Source organism: Corapipo altera, unplaced genomic scaffold (assembly GCF_003945725.1).
Source record: "Corapipo altera isolate COAL_440 unplaced genomic scaffold, ASM394572v1 61305, whole genome shotgun sequence".
Lineage (NCBI taxonomy): Eukaryota > Metazoa > Chordata > Aves > Passeriformes > Pipridae > Corapipo > Corapipo altera.
In genome coordinates, this window is record NW_020884909.1 from 7,855,135 (window position 1) to 7,873,058 (window position 17,924).

The window sequence follows — 17,924 nt, forward strand, 5'->3', positions numbered from 1 at the left end:
TATCATGAATATTGAGAGTTTATTAGCAAGCACTTCCTACAGCAGCTTTCCAAGCAGGCTTTTCATTGAAGGAAGGTTTTTATCTGCCCTGTCCTGCTGGGGCCCAGGCTGTACAAGCAATTAGAACAGATGGCTGCCAGTGTTTTAATTGTAGCTACGTTCTGGGGCTCCCCAGGTTTTCCTGCCCAGGGATGTATTTCCTGGGTAAACCTGCAGTGATCTGTGTTCCACTACTGGGATAGGTGATTGGGAATACAGAGAAAAAAAGGGAAAAGAAAGCTTATTGCTCTTTATTGTTCAGCATTCCACACCAGTGCAGATACAGTCCATGTGTCCTTATCCATGAAGGAATTCCCAAAGTTCTGTGAATTTTAAAATAACTGTTACCATGTCACTTCCTTCCTTAACCTGAACCAACCCCTCGGTCTGCATTAGCCTCACACCCAAGGACACAGTGGGGCACAGCAGTTTCGAGTCTCACAACTCAGCTTTAGATTAACCCCTTTTCAGGACACTGTTGCACCAGTTATCAGTATTTTACAGTTTTTCTGGGGTGAGTTCATGGTTTGGTTTTAATTGTGAGGCCCAAAGAGTTCTCAATTATTGAACACAGCTCCTCTACTGAGAAATTTGGTGCTGTTTCCATCCTTCCATTCACTTGTGTGGGTTCTCCTGTGTGTCTCTCCCAGGGTGCTTCAGAGGCTGTTCCAAACATTCACAAACTTGGCTGTTCTAAACCTTCTACTCCCCAACCACATCCAGTTACAGTAAAATTCACATTAACTGATACAAAATGAATGTCATTTATTGAACCCTCCCAGGAAGAGATTCAGCAGTCACTGTTCCACCCAGAGTCAGTTGTTGTCCTTCATCCATTGCTCAATCCATTGCATAATCTGATCCAAATTTCTCTCCAGGTCCTCTGGAGTGTTGCTGGGTAACTGATGCACAATTTCCTTTTTGTATGACTCCATAGCTTCTTCATAAAGAGTCTGAAAAATCTCACACTGAATGTTGTCTTGCAGCTTTTTCCCTGTGTAGCCCCTAGAAAATGAGAGCACCAAGGGAGAGTGTGAGATGTGCAGAAGCAGTGGAGAATCTGTGACTGACACCCTCAAACACCCTCCCTTTGCCCTGGTCTGCCCCCTGGCACACCTGCTCTCCAGCCTGTCGTAGAGGAAGGAGTTGTCTGTGCGGAGCACGAACACGATGTGGAACCAGCGCTCGGGGAAGAAGTCGCAGCCGTGGTAATCCACCACCACCCCGCCCTCCCTCATCCTGTCCTCCAGCTCGTCGATCACCTGCAGGGCAAAGGGACACAGGTAGGCTCCCCTGGCACTGCAGAAGGCCCAGACACGTGGGTGGTTTAGGGGCTGCACTCACCCTGTCCTCGTCCAGAATGGGGCAGTCGTACTCCTCGTCAAAGCCCTCGTACAGCTCCCCTGCAGCACAAACAGGTCAAGGCAGTTTGGGGGGGCAGAGCCACCACAACTGTCTACATGGGTATGTTCATTGCAGGAGGATGCAAACAAAGGCAGAGCTCAGCGGAGGGAACACTTGGTTTACAAATCTGTGTAAGGGTACGTTTGTCATTTACTATTGACCACCAGGGCCCTGTTAGAGAAAATTAATTGCCTTTTGATTTAATATATAGAATCCCAGAATGGTTTGGGTTGGGAGGGACCTCAAAACTCATCTCGTTCCTCCCCCCTGCCATGGGCAGGGACACCTTCCATTATCCCAGGTTGCTCCAAGCCCCATCCAACCTGGCCTTGGCCACTGCGAGGGATCCAGGGGCAGCCACAGCTTCTCTGGGCAACCTGTGCCAGGGCCTCCCCACCCTCACAGGGAACACTGTCTGGGAGTGGGAAGCTATTTTTCTTTATCCTTCATACCATCCCTTGCCCCACATCCCTCTCCAGCATTTTTGGAGCCCCTTTAGGCCCTAGAAGGGGCTCTGAGTTGAAGGCTAGAGCCTTCTCTTCTCCAGGCAGCACAACCCCAGCTCTCCCACCACAAGCAGAGAGCTGCACAGAGCAAAGAATCCCCCGTGCTCTGGTGACTCCTCTGTTTTCCAGCACCTTCCTTGGCCAGGTCCCCCACGTTGATGTAGCTCAGCCCTGCTCTGGATGCCAGTTCCTTTCCCAGCGTGGTTTTCCCAACGCCTGGAGTGCCTGGAGACCAAAACCACAGGACAGGGTGAGGGAGGAGGTGCAGGTCCCCCCAGACACCCTCCCAGCAGGAGAACTGGGACCTTTGGCCAGTGGACATCGAGGGATTCGCGTGAGGGAAAAGGGCCCAGAGCTGTACCCCAAAGAGAACCAGGGAGGGCAACGCTGGAGTGGGAAACGGAGAACCAGGGAGAGAACCTTCACTGTGTACAGGAACGTCACCCACACCGGGGGGCGGGGGGGGGGGGGGGGGGCAAAGAAAACCCCAGGACGGGATGGGAGCGTCCCGAGTTCTCGGGCAGGTGTGACACCCCAAATCCTCCCAGGCCAGGACTCCACAGCCCAAATCACTCCGACTGCAACCCCAAACCCCAAACCACCCCGGGATGGGACCCCAGACCCCAAACCGCCCCGGGATGGGACCGCCGCGCCCAGTGACTCTAGGCTGTGATGGGGCTGCGGTCTCACACCCCAGATCAGCCCAGGCTGGGACTGGGCCGAGCACCCCGTGCCCACCGGTGATCAGCACGTTCGGCCGCCTCATGGCGCCGCCGTCGCCCTGGAGACACGTGCGCGGGGCCTCCGCCGCCGCCGGCGCGCGCCGATGGCGTCACCGCGCAGGCAGGCGCGACGCGGGCAGCCCGGCGACGGCCGGAGGGGAAGGACCGCGCGGGGCCAAGGAGTGACGGCACCGGGGGGCGGGACGGGCACACCGGAGAACACCGAGAGACCCCCCGGGGCACCGAGAGATCCCCAGAGTCCGAGGGCACCGAGACCCCGCGAGTGCCGCCGCCCGGCAGGGGGAAGGGGCTCCCCCGGCGCCCCCCGGTGCCTCCCAGCCCAGGATGTCCGGCAGCGCCCCGGGAAGGCTGGCGGAGGTGAGTCCGAGTCGGGGCTCTCGCTCAGGCGGTTCCTGCCCGGGCTCGGTGTTGGCGGTTCTCCTTTGCCACGGGGTTATTTTGTGCCGAGAGTAACATTCGGTGTCGGTGTGTGTGGAAGGGACCCTCCACTCGCACGGGGCGTCGCGGGTAAATATGCAAATTCCACTAAAAACGGCTTTTGTGGGAATAACGGCCTCTTGGAGCCCCAGCAGACGCTGTTTCCCGGGTGCTGAGGGTCACGGGCACGGCGGGAGCTTCAGAGTTCACCAGAGACACTCCCGTGGAGTCGCAAGGTGCAGAAAGGACCCCCAACACCCCCAGGAGACCCCCAAACCGCCCCAAGACCCGCTGGCTTCCCAAACCCCTTCTCCCAGAGCAGCCTGGGGGCGGCTGGATCCAGTCCCAGCCTCAGACCTGGTCAGTGGTTCAAGTTTAAAGTGTTGTACAAGTGTCACTGTACAACTCTGTCCCGCGGGATTGAGGGCAGCAAACCATTATCAAATATATTTGTATAAGTATGATTGGACAAAGCGATCTTGATCACAATTATTCACTACACAGTATAGGAGCTGTAACAACTGTGCACTTGGAAGCAATAGTTGGAATATGAATGTTTAAAGAATTGAAATGTGAGCATGAAACTAAGGGTGGACTCGATGATCTCAGAGCTCTTTTCCAACCTTAATGATTCTGTGATTCTGAATATTTAAGCAATTGTATTAATGTAAAACCAATTATTAATTAGAGATGATGTCACTCACCTAGACCAACGACCAAATCTCTTTGGCTCAGCCTGGAGGAGTGACCTTGAAGTGTGTCCCCACTCTGGGGAGGAATCTACATACCCACAAGAAGGGATATGTCACAAGATCCCACCCTTAAAATTTGGACCTGGGCTTTTCTAGTATGCAGTGCTGGACTGTCAGTTAGGTGTGTCCAGGGTGTGCAGCACAGCAGCTTTGGAGCAGTTCTCAATGGCGTCACTTGTTTGTTGCTTTCTCTGGGGATTTTCCCAGCTCTGCCACATCTTCCCCTCCCTCTCAGGATCTTTCCCTTTGGGATTGATGAGTTGGCTGGTTTCAGCTTTGTTCAACCCAAAAGCAGTGTGACCCCCCCTTCTTCATTCCCCACTGGGGGCTTTGCAAACAGGGCCTTGTTGTAGTTGTTTTACCCCATTCCAGGCAGAGCATCCTGGCACCCCTGGCTCTCGGACACTCTGCTGTGTTGGTCGATGAGATGTGTAAACTGTGGTTTCCCGGCCCTTTTTGGGAACGTTGTGTCTGTTCTGTCACTCACATTTTCACTGGGGGCTCTGTTGCCATCTCAGCCCTGCACTGAGGGGCTGCCAGTGACCCCTGTGATGGTATTTGGGGCCTTTGAGAAGTGCTTTGGAGCGTAAGTTTGCACCCCTATTCCAGCTGGGAGCTCCTCAAACCCAAAATTCAGTGCTGAATGGTTCTGCGTTGCTGTTGCAGGCTCTGATGCAGTCACAACTCAGCCCAAGCTGCCCCATGCAGCAAATAGGGAACAATCCCTGATTTTATTGTGCTACCTCAATAGTTGTTCTCTGCCATCTGCTTCCAACTTTGAATCACAAATGCTGCATTGTAAGTGTTAAAGAAGAGGGGAAAAAAGTGCCACATACTGAAAACTGCACAGAGACAATGTGAACATGACCTTAATGCGAACACAGTCTGAGTAAGCTGCTGCTGCTTCTTCATTCTTATCTCTGATTTAATTTTACTTCTTTAGTTTGGATGTGTGTTTGTGGAGTTTTCTACTTGTTCTGACTTGACAATTTGCTGCAAAATACTCTTAGCACAACATGTGAGAGGAGGCTTTATTTTAATACTGAAGAATCTCAGAATCCCAGAATGGTTTGGGTTTGAAGGGCCTTAAAGCCCATCTAGTCCCACCCCCTGCCACAGATAGGGACACCTTCCACTGTCCCAGGTTGCTCCAAGCCCTGTCCAAGCTGGCCTTGGACACTTCCAGGGATGGACAAGTGTACACTGGATAAAAAGCTGCCGTTTTCTAGGGACAGCTGTGGCCAGATAAGGGGAGGAGGTGCTGCTTCAGTGGGACAGTGTTTGTGTTCTGCAGGTGGCAGACTGGCTGGGGCACCCCTTCGATGACTCCTTTGGAAGCACCAGTGTTGCTGTGAAGGCCCTGAGAGGCAACTCTGGGAGAGGCTGGAGGCAGCAGCAGAAGGACCCAAGTTCTGTGCCAGAAAACAGCAAAGCCAGGGCTCCTTCCAGGAAAAGGGCAAAGCCCTCTGTGGTGGATCTGCCCTGTAGCAAGTCCAGGCAGAGCTGGAGCCTGTCCCAGGATGAGCTGCCATGGGTGGAGAGGTACAAACCTGCGACTCAGGTGGGACTTACTCTGAGTTCTAACGTAGTAGTAACATAGTAACATGCTGTGCTTCTGTCCGTAATTTGTGTTGGTCAGGCTCCCAGAATATCCTATTTTGCTACAGCAAAAAGGTGCTGGTCTGGTTTGTTCACTGCCAGGAGCTCTTTATCTGTAGGAGACACATTTCCCTCAGGCCTCCTGAGGAGGCAAAGCTGCTGATCAGATGTTCTTTCCTGTCAGTCCACATCTAAACTTCTGAACTTGTTACTGAATTCCAGCCACATCCATCTGCTCCAAGCACTGGGAAAACCCAGCTGTCTGGGAAGCATGATGACACCAATAGGCAAGATTGTAGTGTTGTTACTTTGAGAATGATTAACAGCTCTTTATTTCCCAACTGCAGACAATGGAAAACAGGTTGTTGGAGGAAACAGGTTGAGCTGATCATCCTTAACTGTAGCACTTGCCTCTGCAGAGCATAAATGTAACTGGAACACACACCAGCATGTCTGTTAATATTTCAGTCAGCATGTATTTTATCCTTGAATCTCATCTTTAGAAACGAAGAGGTGAATATATGAATTTCACATATTTTAACCTTGTTTCAGAATGACCTTGCTGTGCAAAAGAAGAAAATTGAAGAAGTTGAGGCCTGGTTAAAAATGCACATATTTCAGAGGCAACCAAAGCAGGTAAACATGCTAAAATGAACAGCCAGAGGTATCAAACCATACAAATGAGCTGGATGCAATTCTAAGTTCAGAGAAAAACCTCAACTGAGAGGTAGTGATTGTGTATCATTGTAAGAAGTCTCTTAAGAACACAGGTTAGAGCTTGTACTTTTGTTTGGGGCCTGTGCTGGTAAGAGGTGGATTCTGATTTTGGTCAGAAATATTATTTTCTGGCCTACAGTCATAAATCACAACTCTTCAGTGTGCTTGAAACCTCAGGTTAATTTTTAGGTCTCTTGGCAAATGTCCAGTTGCACAGGGTTGGTGTACCAGGACGTTTTTAGTTTGGTGGATGGGAGCTGTTCTTGTACACAGGCATAAATTGCAACAGCCCAACTAACCAGGGGCTTTGGGAACAGAACAGGACTCTCAGAGTCCTGGCCTAGCTCTCTCTTTGTGAACACTCAGCAGGTAAATCAACAACACAAAATATGTGACTTGGGTTTCATTGGGAAAGAGGATCATTACCAGAGAAAATACAGGGGAAATTCAACCAATGTTCATCTCCAGCCAACTGTCATTATTTATCAGTCACATTTGGGATTATTTCTGTCCCTCTGTGTCAGAGTGGCTCTGTTTTGTTGCTGACTGGCCCCCCTGGCTGCGGAAAAACTGCAACTCTGCAAATTCTGGCCAAAGATCTTGACCTTCAGGTGCAAGAATGGACCAATCCTGTATCTTTAGACTTTACAAAGGAAGAGTTAAGAAACATGTTTGACCATGGTAAGTATTTTGGGTTTTTTCTCTTATTTTTTCTGTTCCAGTTAGTTTTGTGGTTTTCATATGCTGTGGTTTTGTTTCTTTTGTGTCTGTCACATATGAAATCAGATCCACATCTGCGTAAATCCATTCCCTAGTGTATAATAAAAATTTTTCAGTTGCTTTTATCTGGAAAGGGATTTAGGTTTTTTACAGTGTTAACTCCAAAATAACTGACAATTCAGATCAGTACAGAGAGCTCTGTAATAGCATGGATATCACTTGAACCAACTAAATAAAACCAGGTAAATGTCTTTATTGGGGTCCTCACTTGAATTACACCTTTTAAAAATTCTCTTGTATTTGTTTGCCGAAGGGCTTCTTCAGTGGTGCTGTCAGAAAACAGCCTGGGTGGGTATTAGTTCTTGTGGGTATTTTATTCTACTTGGTATAATATAGAATACATATTTTTAATTAGTTTTCTCTTTCAGACTCCAATTTTCATATGTTTCCGAGCCAGGCCCAAGCAGCTCTCTTTCAAGATTTTCTATTAAGAGCAAATAAGTATAACAAACTTCAGATGCTTGGGGAGTCCTCAGAAAGTGATAAAAAGCTTATTCTTATTGAAGTAAGTGAAAACTTGTGAAATCTTGGGTTGAAAACAGTACCTGATGTTGTAATACTGATATGCTCACGAGCTTCAGCTGGTGGACTGGTGTTTCCCAAAGTTCATCAGCTTTACTGCAGATGAGGTCTTTATTGCTCTTTGAGCCTCTACAGCCTCTACAGTTGAGAATCACGTTCTACTTGTAGATGAACCATATAACCAAAAGTCAGGAATTGGAGTCTGATTTGAGTACAGCAATAAGTAACAGAGGAGATCATAAAGGAGATCAACACAACATTGAAAGTCGTTCCCACATTTGATTATTTGTCTAGAAGTATCTGTGTGTGTAAAAAGGAAGAGTGGGAAAAAATCCCATTATTCCTGTCCCTTAAGGATGCAGGAGAGTGTAGGAGACAGATGAGGATGAACACAATGAGAAACATTTGCAATTTAGCACTTGGTCCCTGATCTTCACGGGGTGTTATTTAGATCAGAGGTGTGGACTAAGGGGTTTTGGGCAGGTACAAGACTTTATTTGTACTTGCTCAGGAATGTGTTTCAATAACAATTTCTTTCTGACTCTTTCTTCCTTTTCTGGAAGGAAATTTAGAAATTGATAGTCAAGTAAACTTCCAAGACAAAACCGGCAAAAATTCTAGTTGGGTACTGTAGATTTTAGGAGTTTTGTGTGACTTGTCTTCATAATGTCACCTGCTTGTGTAGGTCGTGTCACACCTCACATGGTGTATTGTGCCCTCTTCCCCAGCAGAGCTGCCTGGAGTGTTTATCCTCTGGGTAAATCTCTGTCTGGCAGGCAACGTGATCACCCAGGGCTGTTTCTTAGGAAGCAGAGACAGAAAGAAAGCATTTATTTTTAGATAATTGTTTTCTGTAACGAAAGATATACTGTGCTTTGGGTTTGGGTTCTTTCCCCTCTCTCTGGCTCTTTTCTGCGTTGGCTGCATTCAAATTTGTTTGCAAGGAAGCTAGCCAGGAACACAAATGTGCAGCAATGTGATGTGCCATGACAATCTTGATGTCTGTGGGAGGGAATATTCACATCTGAATGTAGTGTCAGCAGCTCTTTCTTTTGGGCAGGACATTCCCAACCTGTTCTACCGGGACCCCAGCAGTCTGCATGGCATTCTCAGGTTGGCACAAAATAAGTTTTTAATTATTATCTTTGCCACTCGCAGCAAACTGGGGTTTGGTCCTCACGACACTTGCTTGTTTTTCACTTCAGGAGATTTGTTCGTACAAGTAGGTGCCCCCTGATATTTATAATCTCTGACAACTTCAGTGGAGACAACAACCAGAGGTTACTGTTCCCAACAGAAATTCTAGAGGAGCTTTGTATATCCACTATTAGGTAAGATCTTTTCTCTCATTAAAACATGATTAAAAATAAGGGAGAAGTCAGAAACTAATTGATTTTTTTTTAAATAACATTCAACAGTTTCAAGCCTGTTGCACCAACAAATATGATGAAAGTTCTCAATCGAATATCTGCAGCAGAAGCTGGGATGGTAAGTTGTCAGAGCTGCTGGATTCTTTGCGGTGTTAGGACCAAAAGATTTCATGCTTTTATATCTGAAATATGTTATTTTTGTTACTGTATTTGTTTGATCTTTTATAGAGCCCCACACTCCCAAAAAACCCCTCACCATTTGCCCCAACAGAAAACAAGGAACAAGCTTGTTTTTCGGATTAGATTAACTTGATCCTTGGTCTGAGTCTACAAAGTTACTTCTGAAAATTTATAACAGTATTTATATATATGAAACAAATAACAGGAATAGAATTCGTTCCATTGGTTTGTTGTATCCAGCAAGGCTAGAAGAGGTCTTGAACTTAAACCCTGTATTATTCCTGAACTGTTTTGATTACAATTAAGTACTTTATTGAATGATGCCTTGCAAAGAGTTCTGTGCCTTTTTCTCTTTAACATGGCTGTGTAACAATGTATTAAATGTTTTAAAGCGAGCAGCATTCCATGGTTTGAGCACAGGGTGGATGCTTCTGTGTCTGTGGTGTCCGTCTGCAGCCATATTCAAATACGCCTTTTCCCACCTTTTTTGTTGTTTTTAATGTTGCTTTTCCTTGTAGAACAGAGAGAAAAATCATGCCCTTGATAGAGCTTCTCTGGAGTTGCTTTGCAGAGGTTGTTCAGGTGACATAAGAAGTGCAATAAACAGCCTTCAGTTTTCCTCAAGGAAAGGTAAAAGAGTTTGGTTTTGTTAAATTAACGATGTTTTGGCCATTTTTGCTGAGAATGTGTTCTGTTTGGTGTTGCAGCATGGCTGGGTGAGCTGTGCACAGCATTTCTGACACACTTTTCTGGAGCAGGAATAGACCCAGAGTGTGTGAGGGAGCGAGGGAGCAAGTGGGGCTCAGTGACTGGCTGGGGCTAAACCGTGGCAGCAATGCATGTGCTGACCTAATTTAGTGAAAGACCCTATTTTCTTCTTGGTATCTTTGCTATTTGTGTTTGCTGTCATAAAGACTCAACCTTCATTTGAGAGCAATATTTTCATTGACTCCTTCTTACATTTCTTATCCTGCTTATTTTGTAAGCATTTTATGAGTCAGTAATTGTTAAGAAATTGATGTATGGGTAAAAAGGATCCATGGTAATTGTGGGAGAAAAGAAAAACAAATACTTAAAAGATAATTTCTCTCAGCTCACTAAGGAGCATTCACTAGCCACTAAATCAAATTGTGGGTGAAAATTTCCAAGTTTATTAAATTACAGTAGAATAAGGGGTTTATTTCTAGAAGCTCAAAACGTTGTGTAGGTTGTAAAACATTAGTAGGCTGTTGGAAGAATCACCTAAATGAAAGGTTTTCTTTGCCACCTTGTATTTCAGTGAGGATGTTGTACAGACAATGCAAACATAAGACAAATTAATAAGTGAAGAGGATGTAACTGAAACATAATTTACATATATTTGTACTTATGCTTTGTAAAGGTGAAATTCTAAACAAAGGCAATTGGGGGACATCAGAACTAGACAGAATAAACCTGAATGCTTTTTTTAAAGACAGTTGTTTGTTATTCAGAAAAAGTAGTTGGTACCTCAGCTGTGGCTTAAGGGACAGAAGTGGAATGAAGCCAGTGAATGATGCTAATTTAGGTGACTGGATCGTCTTCCTAATAAAGGAGTTTTCCCTTATGCCTGTATTTATGTAACCTTTTCTGTTCTTTTTATTACTATTATTGGTTTATATAAAGCATTAGCAGTACCAGTGTAATAGAAAACTTCTATGGATTCATGTACTTTCTCTTGATTTTATTTTTGCTTTAATTGATAGACTGCTCTTTGGAGAAGGAGTTTTGGTCGAGGAAGAAAAGGAGCTCCACAATAAAATGTGAGAAAGCTGCAGTATCGAAAGAAAGAAAGAAAAGTAAATGTGATACCACAGAAGACCAGGAGATACAAGCCATTGGTGGCAAAGATGCATCCATCTTTCTTTTCCATGCTCTGGGGAAAATAATTTATTGCAAAAGTATGAAAACTTTGACTTATTCTCCCTTTGACTGGGTAAAGCGTGTCAGCTGCTGATAGCTTGATTTTCTAAAGTAAGGCTTAGGGTGGCCTCTGATGGGGATGTTTGGTCAATAACAATGGTATGAAATCAGCTAAATAGGGGATCCCTAATTGCTACTAATTCACAATTTTAGCTCCAAAATCAACTGAAGAGAAGTAGTGGGGTGAGGCAAAACTAATACGTGGAGCTTAATGTAACCAACTGTGTGTTGATGACTCTAACATTGACTGTATAGTTAAGGATCTGTGCCTGTTTCAGGATCTTTTGGGAGCTGGAAATGTTGTAATTTAGGTGCTGTAGAGCTGACAGTTGCTAACAATGTTTCTCATGCTAAAAGACTAAAGACTGTGAAATCCTTTGTAGGAGAACCAGTGTCAGAGGCAGAATTCCCTCAGCTTCCTGCCCACCTGTCAGAATTCCATCGGGACACGTTGCTCATTCAGCCTGAGGTACTCCTGCAGTTACTCCATGAGTTCAGTTGTGTTGGAAACACACCAAAGCAAATTCTCAATCACATGGTTTAATCAAAATGTGTGTCTGTTCAGTCTAAGTTACACAATAATTGATCTGGAAGGGAGCACTGTCCCCCTTCCCTGGGGCAAACCAGCTCCCTTTGTGTCCAAACACCACCTGCTGAGACCTTGTGTTCCAGCTCCCTGAACATCTACATGTATCATACCTTTAACTTGGGTGCTTTTCCTTACCTACCTTTTAAAACTTGAACTTTTCTTCTTTCTAATAGGATATTGTGGAAAAATCACATATGTCAGGAGCCATGTTTAATTTATACCTCCACCAGAACTATGCGGACTTTTTTTCTGATATAGACGATGTGGTGAGAGCCAGTGAATATCTGAGTGCTGCTGATGTCCTTTGCAGTAACTGGAGTGTAAGTGTCATCTTTCTATAGGCACACACTTGTTTTTAAGCACTTGGACATTGAGCTTTGTGACATCTCACTGCATTTACGAATGTTTGCTGCAGGCTTAGTGTGGGTGACAGTGAGTTGTTAATGAATGCTGAAATACATCAGCTGCAGAAGAGATGCAACACATTTTTTGTCCAGCTTCTGTCAGCATTTTATTATTATAGTGGGTTGTAGTGTTTGTAGAATGTTCTACAAAGTATTTTTAAGTAGAACATAATCATGCTAAAAATGTGTGGGCATCAATAAGCCTTTCCCCTGAAGGAATTGAACCAGCTCTTTTGTTCAGCTGCTTTGAATAAAAGTTCCACAGTAATCTAAACTTTAAAATTCTGGGCAGGTTGTGTCACTGCAGTTCCTGAGGGTGTTTCAGTTCAAATGAGGCACCTCAAGGTCACACAGTGCCCAATTTCTCTCTTAGACACGTCTTGTGATGGAAAACTACAGTGCCTCTGTGGCTACCCGAGGGGTGATCCATTCCAACACATCCAGGGCCTTTGCCCACCAGCAGGGAGGGATGGGATTCCGACCCTTGCATAAACCCCAGTGGTTTTTTATCAATAAAAAGGTAAATGCTTGATTTTTATTATTTCTTTTTGTTTTACCTAAGGTATGACTATTGAGTAGTATGGTATAGATGAGATTTGCTCACAGTGCTAAACTTGTCAAATATCCTATTTTGATATCATCTGCTTCTAAAAAGCACTTGCTTGAAGAGCAATTTGTATCAGTCCTTTAATGTAAAAATAAATTGGAGGCCTCTGACAAAGCCTGATTGCTGTGTCCAAGTTGACATGCTGCTGGGAGAGTCTCAGTCCTACATTAGTGGAGACACAATCAGCATTCAAATACTAAAAAGTATTCCTAGGACTGAGTGTGAGCTTTTTGCACATTGAACTGTTATGTAGGTTTCACAATTTACAGTTTATGTGTTTATCAGAAGTAGCTTGTTCAGGATATACCAAAGGTCTGGGCAATTTTTTACATTTGAACTCATGCTTCTCTTGCTTTATGTGTCAAAAAGTATTGGCCTGGATGGGCAGGGAATTCTGTAATCAAAGGATAGCTGTTTTCTGGAAGTGTTAATACTCAGCAAAAGGCAAAACCAAAGGATTTTACCATTTTTATGGTTGGTCTGTGGTAACTCTAACTGCTTATCTTTTCTTCTAGTCTCATTTCTCAGTAGCTTGTGTGTAGTCATCTAGCAGACAGGAGGAAAGTCTATGTATTTTGATACAGAATATCTACAGTAATCATGTTCCACCAGGTGGTTTTACTTGTGTTTCTTCTCTCCCCTCCCCAACTTTTACAGTATCAGGAAAATTGCCTTGCTGCCAAATCTCTGTTCTCAAGCTTCTGTTTACCACCCGAGTGCCTTCAGACAGAGCTGCTGCCTTATCTTGCTATGTTAGCAAACCCAATGAGAAACCAAGGTAAGATGGGTGTAACTTGATCTTAGACTCTTTTTTGGCAGTTGAAACACACTGAAAAATTTTGTAAGCCAAAATGTCAATACTGCCTATGCTTTTGCCTCAGAAAAAAAAATTTTTTATGGTGAATGTATAGAGGTGATACCCAAAGGTGCTTCTAATAACAGCCAAAATTAAAGCTGTTCTGATAGGATTATCAAACCTTACTAATTAAGTTGCTCTCTAGATTTAGATTTATTTTAAATCTGCTGGAGGAATTGAGAAGAAGATGACTTTTGGAAATCAGTGTGCAAAATTAACTGGATTTTCGTTGCTTACTGATATCTTTCCAGTAACATCAACAGACTTAAAAGGCTTTAAAAAGCCTTTCCCAGATAAACAAAATTTGAGTTTATTGTGCATAAAAAAATGTAAAATCTGAGGTAATCCAATAGCAGACCGTTCATACAGAAAAATTTAAATAATTCACATAATTCAAAAATTACTGTTTAGTCAGCTAGGTCACTTGTGCTGTGTTAATTGCTTCTAAAAAAAAGCTTCATGTCTTAACTAAGGCCTTGCCATCAGGATGAATTAATTTCGTAGGCTGTGGAATAATAACTCTACGACATAAATAGAAATGGATGAATGTCAGGGGGTTTTTAGGGTCTTGTGTGTAGGCAGTCTGTCAGTATGGTGGTAAACTGTTGCAGTTTGGGAAAAAAGTTACATATATGCATGTGCAGTGTTTTGGTATCTAAAATGTTTCAAATGTATCCAGGAATACTTGACTAACACATGAATTGTTTATTTTCCAGTATGTGTAATTGTATGTTAATTATGATCTGCTCACTATGACACTGGTGGTTCTTTGTTCTTAGCTCAGATCGCTTTTATCCAAGACGTGGGGAGGCTGCCACTGAAAAGGCGTTTTGGGAGGTAAGGTTAAATCCTGCCTATACTTGAAGCGAGACTTCATTACTTTACTATATTAAGGGGAAGAACCCTTTCGTAGAGAACCCTTCCACAGTAAATCATCTGTGATTTACTGAAGTCTTGCTTTTAATCCTTGTTTTACTTTCTTTTCTGTTGTATTAAGTATTAGACCTGTCCTAGGCACTGTTTCTCCAGTGCATGATCTGAACAAAATACTTCCTTTACTATCAAAAACATTTATGTGAGAATAAAAGTGAATTGATACAAAGAGTTCAGTGCATCTTGCCTGTTGTTTGTCATGACACAGAACAATAATCTGGAAGTTTGGTAGAATATTCTGTGTTCACCTTTGTGTTGGAGGTGCAAGAAAGAAGGAACAACAGGGAATTGTTCCAACTTCCTTTGAAGCAGTTGTATCCCTGTAGAAATACAAAATATTTTAATGAGTTTATTTATTTAATGTGCCCTCCTTACAGCTTGTGTAGGGCTCGTGAGGCGATGTGGCACAAGACGTTGTGTTGAGACTCTCGTGAGCCCTCTGAATCATAGATATCATTTACTGTGGTAGAGCCTCAGTTAGGTTTGTGTGGCTTTGACATCTCTGAAATTTAAGAGTTTTAATTGGTCTGTTTCTGGTAAAGAATCCAGATCACAGCTGGAGTGAGACAAACTCTGTCATCTCCTACCAGGACAGAGTTTGTTCAGGCACCTGACAAAGCATCTCCTGCTTGTCACTGGCGCTGCTGCTGAGTTTAACAATGAGTTTCCAAGCTATATTTCCAGGAACCACCCTCTTTCCTGACAATTGTATTAAAATTAAGGAAGGAGACTGTCCCTAAGCAATGTATTTCTTTGTAATCCCCCTCATCTGAGTGACAGTGTAACTTGTCAAATTAATTGTAACTTCCTTATGCCATTAAGTGTCATTGCACATACCTTTGGATACTGATGACTGTTTGTGTCTGCATTAATAAGTTGGGTGTGTGTCACTGAAAGTCTGATCTGAGGGATAACTTCACTTGTCATCCTTTCCCATTTGCTCAGTCTGCTGGAAAGGGACTATGGAGAAATACAGGTGTTTGCTTCCTTCATTAATCCTAAATGAACATAATTTAAATTGTGTTACTAACCAGCCCTTAAAATAACTCAGTGCAGCAGTTTCAGTGGGAGTAAGGTTGTATCTGAGGACAGTCTGTCTTTCCTATGTGAGCTCCCATGAAACAGCAGCTGTCTGTGTGTGGTCATGCAGTGCTGCACTGATGATTTCACAGGTTAAAGCTGGAAGCTCTGAGTGACAAGGACCCCGGGACCCCGGAGCTGTTCCATGGAGAGGGTGATGGTGCCGATGTGGAGCCGGGGAACAGCGGGACGGGAGAGAGTGATCCCGAGGGACTCCTGCTGCCCTCCAGCCAGTGCAGTGGCAGTGACCTGCCTGGCAGCCAGCCCCAACCCGTGGCAGCCCAGGCCATCATGGAGGAGGAGGAGCTGACAATAGAGGAATTCGACAGTGACTGAGCTCCAGACCCCACCCACTGCCTTGCTTGGCCGAGGTGCTGCAAAGGCCTCGGCTGAAGAGAGCGTGGTCTGCCCCAAAGTGCTGCCTAAGCCACAGAGCGGGGCTGGGAGCCAGGTCTGAACTGTCTCAGCATCGCAACAGCTCTCTTCAGCTTCCTCCTCACTGTGCAGGATCAGCCTTGAGCTGAACACTGAATCACACACAGTCTCCTGCCTCTCTTGAGCCACAAAATCGTCTATAAAAAGAGAGTAATAAACGACTGAAATCAATCTGAAAGAGACTGTAGATCAGCAGTGTCAGTCTTAAGTTATTTTTAGTTTTCGCATATTTTAATTTACCTTGCAATTGTACACTGTGTTTCCTGAGTACATGTGCCATAAGTTGTCAGCATTTGAAGGTTTTGTTCAAATTCTTACCTTCAAATGAACCTGCTGTTTGGAAGTTTGTACCTTCATGAAATAAGAGGCTGAAATGTACACAGAAAAAGTTTGATGTCCCATACGGATAATGTAAAGAAAAATCCTACTGTATTAATACTGTTTAGTATTCTGACTCAGATTTTTATGTCTTTATAAGTAAGTTTATATGTTGTACCATAGCTTATTTTGGATTCCTTGTTGAAAGATATTTTCATAACTTATGGAGGGGAAAATGCAACAATCAAGCTGAAGTTGTTCTCTATAGGAAGTTTAAAGTGTGTAAAGTGCAGTTTTTCTCCTTAGGTTGCACTTGATTTTGTGTTTGGTAAGTGACACATGGTACAGTGCTGGGGATAGTGATACCACAGGAGTGAGGAAAAAAGTGTAACCAAATTCCTTTGTGTGGTGCACGTTTGCATTTCTGTATAGCTCACAGCCAGAGTTTAGTAAGAGAAGACACGTGTTTATCCACCCAGACCTTGGGTCAATGCTATTAAAGACTCTGGATTTGTCATCTCCTAGGGGACAGGTGTAGTCTTTCCATCTACAGCTGTTGTTTAATTTCAAAGAGAGAAATTTCCCTCCTAGTTCTAAAATTCAGTTGCAGCTCATTGCTGCAAAGTCAAAATGTCTTTGGTTGTTGATGCCCATCAGCACTTTTCTTCCTCTCCCGGGTGCTTTGGATGGGCTGTTTCTGAGGTGCCTCCAGTGCAAATGACAATAAGGCAGGAAATACTGACTTCTGTTTTGCAGGCACAGCCCCACGCTCCTTCGTTGTGTCTTTTCAATTTTCCTTACTGTAGTGCCAGGTATTAACAGTTACTTTCACATCAGCTGTTTCCCACTGGCCTTGCCCTTGGTAGGGCCAAATTCAGTCCACACCTGGCAAATTACACCCTGTAATGGCAGAGACTGGGCTGTGTGACTACACAGTAACTACATAAAACCTGTTTCACATGAAAACACCACACACACAAAGAGAGCATTATTCTCTTTGAAGCCCAAATTTCTTGCTGTGCTGGTGAGTGCCCCATCAAAGCAGTGCCCAGTTACCATCCCCTCAGCTCCAGGTGAGGCAGAGGGCAGTGCTGGGAACATGTCAGTGCTGCAGCCCACCCTCTTACCTCTCTCCAGGGTCCATTTTGGCTCCTCAGCAGTGTCCCAATTACGTGGTAGGGAAAGGTCTGTCCTTTGGATAGGGGTGATTTAGGAGCATCCCACAAAGGACAGATACATGGGCCCTTTTGGTGTGGTCAGAGCATTTGAACAGCCATGGCAGCCTTTGGGGAGCCCCCGCAGCTCGCGCTGGAGCCCACCCCGCACTCAGTGTCCGGGTGCGGCTGGGGGGGTTTGGTGCAGAGGATGTGCTGCCCTCGGTGCTGGCAGCTCCCACCGAGCTCTGCCTCCCGGGAGAGCGGGGACAGGAACACGGACATGGATGTGAGTGATGGAGAGCAGCATGGAAAGGTAGAAGCTAAACACAAGAAACAGTATTTCCTTTTTTTTCCTCCCGATTCCACGTGCCTGGGGTGGGAGGGGGATGTCGCGTTGTGACATCACCTGCTGGCAGAAGGTGACATCCCAAGCGGCCCGTTGTGACCCCACTCGGGGGGTGTTGTGATGTCACCCCCCTCCCCGACTGTGTTTGGGCCCTGCAGAGCCCGGGACGCTGTGGCTTGAGCCTGGACTCCTGAGTGAAACTGCGAAGTCTGGAGGGTCGAGCGAGGCT

At 44.9% G+C, this 17,924-nt stretch overlaps 2 protein-coding genes across 2 annotated transcripts; one reads left to right on the forward strand and one right to left on the reverse strand.

Annotated features, from left to right (window-relative positions):
• Window positions 1-269: 269 nt before the first annotated feature.
• On the reverse strand, window positions 270-2,788 carry AK6 (adenylate kinase 6). Its single transcript, XM_027653092.1, has 5 exons — window positions 2,688-2,788; window positions 2,082-2,174; window positions 1,384-1,442; window positions 1,156-1,301; window positions 270-1,044 (listed from the first exon to the last, which is right to left on the reverse strand). The coding sequence occupies exons 1-5, from the start codon at window positions 2,713-2,715 to the stop codon at window positions 855-857; spliced, it is 516 nt and encodes a 171-aa protein (XP_027508893.1). The 5' UTR covers window positions 2,716-2,788; the 3' UTR covers window positions 270-854.
• A 54-nt stretch (window positions 2,789-2,842) lies between these two features.
• On the forward strand, window positions 2,843-16,716 carry RAD17 (RAD17 checkpoint clamp loader component). The gene is made up of 16 exons (XM_027653091.1): window positions 2,843-3,049; window positions 5,156-5,422; window positions 6,013-6,096; window positions 6,702-6,858; window positions 7,326-7,462; window positions 8,540-8,592; window positions 8,685-8,810; window positions 8,898-8,967; window positions 9,548-9,659; window positions 10,754-10,948; window positions 11,354-11,439; window positions 11,733-11,879; window positions 12,337-12,483; window positions 13,228-13,348; window positions 14,206-14,263; window positions 15,532-16,716. The coding sequence occupies exons 1-16, from the start codon at window positions 3,017-3,019 to the stop codon at window positions 15,773-15,775; spliced, it is 2,037 nt and encodes a 678-aa protein (XP_027508892.1). The 5' UTR covers window positions 2,843-3,016; the 3' UTR covers window positions 15,776-16,716.
• Window positions 16,717-17,924: the final 1,208 nt, after the last annotated feature.